Source organism: Mus pahari, chromosome 4 (genome assembly GCF_900095145.1).
Source record: "Mus pahari chromosome 4, PAHARI_EIJ_v1.1, whole genome shotgun sequence".
Classification (NCBI taxonomy): domain Eukaryota; kingdom Metazoa; phylum Chordata; class Mammalia; order Rodentia; family Muridae; genus Mus; species Mus pahari.
In genome coordinates this window covers 25450046-25458964 of record NC_034593.1, presented here as the reverse complement: position 1 = coordinate 25458964, position 8919 = coordinate 25450046, and the positions used below count along the sequence as shown (strand labels likewise).

At 43.8% G+C, this 8919-nt stretch overlaps 1 protein-coding gene across 1 annotated transcript in view; it reads right to left on the bottom strand.

Moving 5' to 3' along the window:
* Positions 1–8215, bottom strand: part of Samd7 (sterile alpha motif domain containing 7) — a 14900-nt gene extending 6685 nt beyond the window's left edge. Inside the window, exons 1-5 of the mRNA XM_021197149.1 lie at positions 8118–8215; positions 6222–6346; positions 4912–4993; positions 2592–3202; positions 702–820 (exon numbers count right to left, since the gene is read on the bottom strand). Of these exons, the coding sequence (XP_021052808.1) occupies positions 702–820; positions 2592–3202; positions 4912–4993; positions 6222–6346; positions 8118–8215 (1035 nt within the window). The remainder of the gene's footprint in view (positions 1–701; positions 821–2591; positions 3203–4911; positions 4994–6221; positions 6347–8117) is intronic.
* Positions 8216–8919: the final 704 nt, after the last annotated feature.

Below are 8919 nucleotides of genomic sequence, written 5' to 3'. Positions count from 1 at the left end.
CTTCTTAGGCACACTAGATTATAGATGTACACTACGGCGTCTGTTCTTCTTAGGCACACTAGATTATAGATGTACACTACGGCGTCTGTTCTTCTCAGGCACACTAGATTATAGATGTACACTACGGCATCTGTTCTTCTTAGGCACACAAGATTATAGATGTACACTACGGCATCTGTTTATGTGTCCTGGGGATCATCACTCAGGTCTTTATATTTTTACAGTAAACTTTTTATACACAGAACAGCCATTTTCCCCCAGTTCCCCCAGTGCGCTCTCTCTCTCTCTCTCTCTCTCTCTCTCTCTCTCTCTCTCTCTCTCTCTCTCTCTCTCTCTGACTTCTGGGAATTTAATTCAACTCCTCATGCTTGCAATATAATCTTCTGACTGAGCCGTGTCTAATCTTCTTTGTTCTTTCTCAGGACAAAGTACACATTTCTGTTATTTAAGTGATGTAGTAAATAGTTCTCATTCTTTCTGGATATTTAGCCTCGGAGCCAGCTTTCTGATAAGTCTAGACAGGACAGAAAATAAAACTGAATAACAGCTTCCACCTGTGTCCACCAGTCGTAGACACCTCTCCAGTGAGTGACAGTGCCATAAAATGGAATCCTTTCCAAGGGCAAAATACAAGTTTGACAAAGCTCATTATGCATTAAATAGTTGCAAACTTTCATCATTTTGCAAACATATAAAGTTACCTGGGCATAGTCTGAACAGCCTGGAAGGCTTCTGATGAAGTTATACACATCGTCCACAGTCCACTTCTGAATATCAGACAAAGAACAGTTTTCTCTGAGTGCAACCCGCTCATGTGTTCCTTTAACATGAAAAGAAAATTATCATGTGGTATAAAATTTCCACTTGGAAGACACTCAGAACTCAGGTTTGCATTTAGCTATGTGAACCCACTAATGATTGTCAGTACAGGGTGCGCCATTTATATAGGCCAATTACTGAACTCCCTGGAGATATTCGGACACACGAATGGTTGGTTCATTTCCCCCCTCTTAAAGTCTCTTCAGTGATGTAGCTATAGGTGAACGGAGAGGTTTCAGAGTTGCTCTAGGATCTCCGAGGTGCTGATAGAAAGGCTCTGTGAACTTCATTTTCCATATTAGTGCTACAATACCATGCTATGTGGTCTCCTGAGACCACCATGCTCTGAATGTGAGCCAGGAGCCTCGCAGTGAATAAGTTGGTATGGTGGCTACTTCAGTGCCCTAGTTTAACTGTCAAGATGACACACCCTAGAGTTATCCAAGAAGGGAAATTCATTGACTAAATCAGATTCATGTGTTGGCAGGTCAGTACGGACTGTCTTGATTGTCAATGGAAGTGGGAGGGCCTAGCCCATTGTAGGCATTACCATCCTCTAGGTAGGTGGCCTTGAATCTTTTTTTTTGTTGTTGTTTTTTGTTTTTTGTTTTTTTGTTCTTTTTTGTTTTTTCGAGACAGAGTTTCTCTGTATAGCCCTGGCTGTCCTGGAACTCACTCTGTAGACCAGGCTGGCCTCGAGCTCAGAAATCTGCCTGCCTCTGCTTCCCGAGTGCTGGGATTAAAGACGTGGGCCACCACCGCCGCCCGGCTGGTGGCCTTGCATCTTATAAGAAAGCTAGTTATTATAAACCTTCCTGCCAGACGGCAAACTGTATCCTTCTTTAGCTGTGAAGTGAATTCGCTCCTTGGAGGTGATGCTGAGGGGCATAACAAGGAGGCACATCTTCAAGTCCCTGCCTTGAGCTCCTCTAGAACTGCAACCTGCATAGACTCTTCTCTTATGCTACGTTAGTCACACTGTTCTATCACAGCGTCAGAAAGGGAACTACTACAATCAGAGACACACCACATCTCTGTGTTTTAAGTTTTTTTTTTTTCCAAACAAGTTCCAAGGAGCTATCCAATATGGGATTTTCTCTGAAGTACAATAATACTTATAAAACTGAAAGTTTGTGCTTTTGTTGGTTTTTCTACATTTGGAAACAGGGGAGATAGAATTTATACTTTAAAATAAAAGGTCTCTGTGTAAAGAAATCACAGTTAATTAGATTAAAATTTTAATTAAAAATCTCCATACTTTCTTAAACTTACTCTCTCAATCTGTGTTGAGTGTTTTTTATACAGCAGTATCACAAGACTAGTGTTTCTAATATGACTTTTATGAAACATAATATAATAAAGCGACTCTGAAAAGTCACTTAGAATGGGATTAAGAAAATGGAGGGGACAGGAGAAATAATCCAGCACTTAAGAGCTCTGGCTGCATCTTCCAGAGGACCTGGGTTTGAATCCCCCCCCCTACACGGCAGCTCAGAACCACCAATTACTCCAGTTCCAAATGATCCTGTGATCTTTTCTGGTCTCTGCAAGCACTGTACGCACCCGATGCCCATACATACATGCAGGCAAAATACCCATACACATATAATAAAAATATGTAAGTACGTTTTAAAGGATGGAGATGAGAAGGTAGACAAAGGGCGTGAAAATGGGACTGGAGACCAAAACAAGCATGGCTATCACTTCCCTCCACAGGGGGGAAGTGCTACCTGGAAGCTACTGAGGACCCGCCCACAATCCCAGACACCCACCTGGCAGAGGCAGGATGGAGACTGGCCGGCAAACCCCATTCTTTCCATCACAGCCTTCATAGGTCTGATCAGAGGGCTTTCCCTTCCCATCATGCCATGCATTTGCCTCCAGAGAAGCCGGTTTCCTCTGGTGTGGCTGGAGCTCTCCGTAGGGGTTGGCGAGAACCGTAGGTGGCTTTCCGTCAGAGACCCTTGGCTTCTGCTGGTTGTCTACCTCAATTTCTGGGTCTTTGATATACTCTTCCTCTTCATAGGAAACTTCGGGCATCTGGCCTGAGCTTTTTTCTTCTGCTTGGCTTTTGAAACTCTCAGTGTCACTCTCTGGAGGCTTCTGGTAAACTGCGCCTCTCCTGAGTCGGTACTTCTGGCCCCAGCACTCTGTAAAGTGGGGCCTAGTTGCTAGCAGAATAGGGTTTCCCTGAAGGTGTCGGAAGGTGCTCCTGTGCAAATGCACATCACTGGCCGGCAGTGTGCTCCTGCCCTGGAAACCTGCAGGGCCACCCAGGCAACTTGACCCATAAAAGAGTGGTATCCCCAGGCCAGAGAGTCCTTTGGGATTAACTCTTTCCATTCTACGCTGCTGGTAAAGAGAATACATTTCCATTTCTGCCCTGAAAATAAAGATCGCACTATCATTAGACAATCATTAGAAATATATTTTTTACAGTTATCTATCATCTATCTATCTACCTACCTATCTATCTATCATCTATCTATCTATCTATCTATCTATCTATCTATCTATCTATCTATCTATCTACCTACCTACCTACCTACCTACCTATCATGTGGACAAGTGGGTGTATGAAAGCCATTATACGTTGTGGACATCAGAGGACAATGTGAAGGCGTTGCTTCTCTCCTTCCACTTTGTGGGTGCCAGGGATCAAACTCAGGTTGTCAGGCTTAGCGGCAAGCACCTTGATTTCCTGAGCCATCCAAGGTCCCCAGAAACACGGTTTTAACAGGCCCCTGCCTTCCTTAAGCCCCTATTAAGCTTTTCCTATCCTTACACTGTTCGGAAAGTGAGCTTAGGAAGAGGACCTGAAAGTGGAGGATTGGGATGCGTGTTTCAACGCACGTTAGAGACCCGTGTCAGGACAGTTGCCTGTTGTGCACAGAGTGGCTTTGGCAGCGATGGGGATGATACAGCTCTGAGTGGTTTCCTGCCAGACACTGAACTTCATACAGGTATTTAATTCCTCAGCACAATGACAGTCAGCGGGACTCAAGCTAAATTAGTGCTTGTCTTGGTGGGGGCTAAGTCAATGGACAGAGAGGAAGGCAGCCTTGCTTTTTTATTTCCCTTTCCCTATGGGCCACCACCTGGACCCTGAGAGTTCTGTGGGAACACATAAGCCATGTCTTCCCGGTCCCTGAGGTAAAAATGTGTTTATTATGGATGCACTTTATTTGCTGCTGGCCGTTAGATCTGAAGACCACTGCTGGGATGATAGGAGACTTCCCAGGTTTGGGTGACATGCTCTGAAGTGGACTTGGTGAGCTTCACTCCTATCTTTCCACGCAGAGCTGAAGCCACTGAAGCCAGGAATGCCAATGGAAATCTCAGAGGATTCACAGCTAGCAGTTTTCTTATGGGTCCATGGAAAGTTATTGCCGGTGCAGATCTAGCCACTGTTGGTGGTGTGGGCATGGGGAGCTACATGCGTGTGTGGTGTGTGTGTGGTGTGTCCCTGTGCACATGCATGCAGAGACTGTATGTGTCTCCTCTCTTTCTCTCTATCCTATTCCCTCACGACAGGTCTTTTACTCAACCCTTGGCTCACCCGTTTTTGGCTAGGCTGGCTGGACAGCCAATCCCAGCAAGCCTTCTGCTGCTGATCCCTGTTTCTATCCCAGGGATTAAAACCATATGCGGCCACACCCAACTTGGTATCTGGATCTGACCTCAAGTCATAATGTGCAATAAGCATTCTTACTAAACTTTAGATCCCCTGGAACTCACTCTGTAGACCAGGCTGGCCTCGAACTCAGAAATCCACCTGCCTCTGCCTCCCGAGTGCTGGGATTAAAGGCGTGTGCCACCATGCCCGGCTCACTGTCTGCTTTTTAATCTTCCTTTTACTACTAAAAAGCTTGTATACATGTTTGTAATGTATTCTATAATGTACCTGAAGGACTTTCTGTAAATGATTGAATGATTGGTGTGTGTATACACATGGCATGTGTTATTTATTATATCCATTGTGTACAGTTATTGTATTTATTTGTATTCATTTAATTTACTCAAAACAAACTCATATGAACAAATGGTCAGGGGAGTGAATAGAAGACAAACCAAACAATAATATTAAATTACCTGGCAGCGTGATGATGTCTTTCAAACATCTCATTCCTTGTGGTCACTGCCTTTATGGGTTCAGGTGGTAAAATGCCCCAGCCTTGAGAGAGAGAGAGAGAGAGAGAGAGAGAGAGAGAGAGAGAGAGAGAGAGAGAGTTGCATCCCCAAAACAAGTTAGAAGCATGCACTTGAAAGTAACAAAATAATTCAAAATTGAGTTTGCAGAGCTCATTAGGCTGGAGTAGAATGTGGGAAATGGCCTCATGCCCTCGCTGCTAAGAATCTTAGATAGTTTGGTGAGAACCCTGTAAATACCACTAGATCAACAGCAGATAACATTTCGTTTTTTGTTTTTAATTGTTAGTCTCGTGACTGGTGCCATTTTCCTGTTATTCTAGAAAGGGGAAGCCAAGGACCTGTTAGAATCATATTTCTTGGGGCCCCAGGGTAGCTCAGCAAATCAAGGTGCTTCCTGTCAAGTCTAAAACCTGAGTTTGATTGTTTGATTCGTCTGCTCTTTTTTTTTTTTTTTGGTTTTCTGAGATAGGGTTTCTCTGTATAGTCCTGGCTGTCCTGGAACTCACTCTGTAGACCAGGCTAGCCTCGAACTCAGAAATCCACCGGCCTCTGCCTCCCAAGTGCTGGGATTAAAGGCGTGTGCCACCACGCCCGGCCCTCGTCTGCTCTTTCTTGTCCCAATTATCTTCATTTCTAAGGTACAGCGCTAAGTGTTTGATACGTGCTTACGTTGGAAGAACGAAGAACGGTTAAATCAAGATACTTAACACATCTACCATCTTCTATCTTTGTGGTGTGGACATTTGAAGTCCATCAGCAATTTGTAAGTTTGTAATACATTATTATAAGTTGCCACTATTATCCTGTAATAAACATCTCCGGAGTGAAATCAGAATAAAAGCCACATTCTCACTATGGCATATGAGACCACATGATACTCGTTGGTTTGGCTTGGTTTGGGGCACTGAGAATTGAATCCAGGTCCTCATGGATGCTAATCAGGTGCTCTGCTACAGAGCTGCGCTACGCCCTCATCCCCAGTCACAAACTGCCTCAAGAAGTTAACTCTCAGATCAAGTCTCTTTGAAGCCCCTCAGCTCTCGCCAGTCTTCCCTCATTCATGATTAAATGGGTGCCTGGGAGACCTAAGCAACTCTCCCTTGCTAGCACATTGGCAGCAACAGAAGCTCAACCAGGAAAGCAAGTGTGCAAACTGCACAGGCTTAACTCCCACCCGGTTCTCCAGCCCCTGTGACACAGGCACCATTCACAGGGCTCCACAGCCTGGGTCAGGTACTCATTGCTCATACCTGAGTAGAAGTGACCGGACAGTGGGTTTGGCATATTTGCATTTGGGAGACCAGAGGATCCAAACTGGGAAGGAACACAAAACTGGCTCGGGTCAGTTGGAGCTATACTGGAAGACAAAACATCTCTAGAAAGGGAAAGAAAAAAAAAAGACATAAAATAAGTAGACAATGGCTGTAATTTTGGGGAGTTTCTGTTGCTTAGTGTGGTAATCAAAGTTCACTGTTAACTTCATTTAGTATTATCTACAAGACTGAGGCATGCTTCTTGATGTGTTCATGAGGGCATTTCAAGAGCGTTACCAAGGGCTGAAAATGTGGCTGGGACCCCACGAGAATCTGATGAAGTCAAAGAAAACAGCGAGCTGAAGGCCAGCATCCGGCCTTTCCTGGCCCAGGATGACAGGAATTATTCTGCTGTAGCTCACCTTCCCTGCCGTGATGGACAGATCACGGAAGTGTGTGCTGACACTAATCTGCCCCCATTAATGTGTTGGCCACAATACAGTTAAAGTATTGTGTGTATAAAGTATATACACCAACACAAAAGTAACTAATTCACTTATGTGCTGGGTTTTTAAATAGTCACTTGGGACTCCATTGAAACTATAGAGCAAAAGGAATAACACAATTGAAGAAACTGGAGAAACATGGTGAGAATGATTAGATGGAGAGGCCCCATCAAGCAAGATAGCTTAGGGCTATCTGGGGGAAAGACCCACTCAAGTCAATGCCATGGCTGGAATATTTACAATGGGCATTATGCTCTGACCACACATTCTGGTCTTATTTAGTGATCCTCTGTCCTTATTTAATGATTCTTTGGTAGCGTTTACCATCTGGGATAAATGTTTAGCCACCTCTGGGCAAGTTGTTTGTTTTGCAGATTTCAGCAGTCTTTCTGGGTCAAGATTTGTTGTTTAAATTCCATGAACAAGGGCAATTAGTGCATTTTATTTTCTCTGTAGAATGTCAAAGTATTCTAAAGAAGGGAAGCTAGAATATTGCCAGAATGTGCAACCAAAATACTTCCGCTGCTCTTGAAAGATGATTTTTTTTTTTTTGATAAGTAGCCCAGGAATTCAGATGTTATAGATTTAGTTAAGATAGATCCTTAATCCGATAGGATTTGTTCTCTTTTGCGATGAGGAGCAGACTCTGGAGGACACCCTGTATATGTACACAGAGGGCACCTGCATATGTATACAGAGGACACCCTGCATATATACACAGAGGACAGGCCATCTGAGGACATGGTAAGGAGATGGAATCTATAAGCCAGGAAGTAGGACTCACCAGAAGTGAACTGGGCAGCACTCGGACTTGTATTTTACAGAACTGAAGACCGAAATATCTTTTATTTTTAACTTTACTTAAAAAATATGTTTATGGATGTCTCACCTAATGTATGTTTGTACGTCATGTGTGTGCAGTGTCAGGAAGGTCAGAAAGGAGTGTTGGATCTGCTGGGATTGGAGTTACAGGCAATTGTGAGGATCTGTCATATGAGTACTGGGAATTGAACCTGGTCCTGTAGAAAGATCAGTCAGTGCTTTTGACCACTGAGCCATTTCTTCAGCCTGGGATTTCTGTTATTTAAACCACGTTGTCTTCTGTGTTTTATTGGGGTAGCCATAGAAGACTAATGTAGCAGGTTTCACACTTGATAATGCCTGTCACATTCCAAGTAAATGCAATTTCCTCATAAGCTAGTAGGCCCAACAGTCTTCCAAAGGAAAACAGTGCCTGAAGGTAAGACCGGCAGAGTACCATGAGTCACAGTACCACAACCCACCGAGATAACCCAATGCTCTTTATCATCTAAGGCTAACACCATCCCAAGCTCTAGTGATGACTTATCCTCTCTTCTCATTGGACTATCAGATTGGAGAGAAATACCTGTCCACAATGGGAGGCCCAAATGGCGAGGGAACCATTGGGACCTTCTGCTGTCCTGATGTCAGTAAAGAGTTCACAGACATCATTGGGTTTGTCATCAGATTTTTTGTCTCCGATGGAACTCTAAAAAGAAACAGACAGGTATATTAACAAATAACCCAGTGGAAAACATTTTCCTGTGTGTGTGTGTGTGTGTGCCTATTTAGGTAAAGCACGTGGTGTTGTTCTTCAAGGGCTGTCTACCTTGTGTTTTGGGGACCCGGGGCTGGCCAATGATGCCCAGGGATCCTCCTGTTTTTGTTGTTCCAGAGCTGGGATCACAATCACACATATTATACCTGTTTTGTTTTTGTGTGTGTTCTGGGGCTTGAACTCATGCCCGCATGCCCGCACTTTTGTGAATTGTTTGAATTCTTCTTAAACATAATGACAACCTTGTGGTACTTTCAGAACACTTGGAAAGATTAATTACACCAAATTTTCAGATATATAATTATACAAAACCTCCTCCAGGGGAAGTGCCTTATACTCTCTATCGAACTCATTTTATGGGAGCTGGAGAAATGGCTCAGAGGTTAAAAGCACTGACTGCTCTCCCAGAGGTTCTGAGTTCAATTCCCAGCATCCACATGGTGGCTCACAACCATCTGTAATGGGATCTGATGCCCTCTTCTGGGGTGTCTGAAGAGAGTGACAGTGTACTCACATACATAAAATAAATAAATAAATAAAGGAAAAGAACTCATTTTATAATAAGTGTGTCCCTGGAGTTTGTTGCAGCCCACAGAGTAATGGCACATGG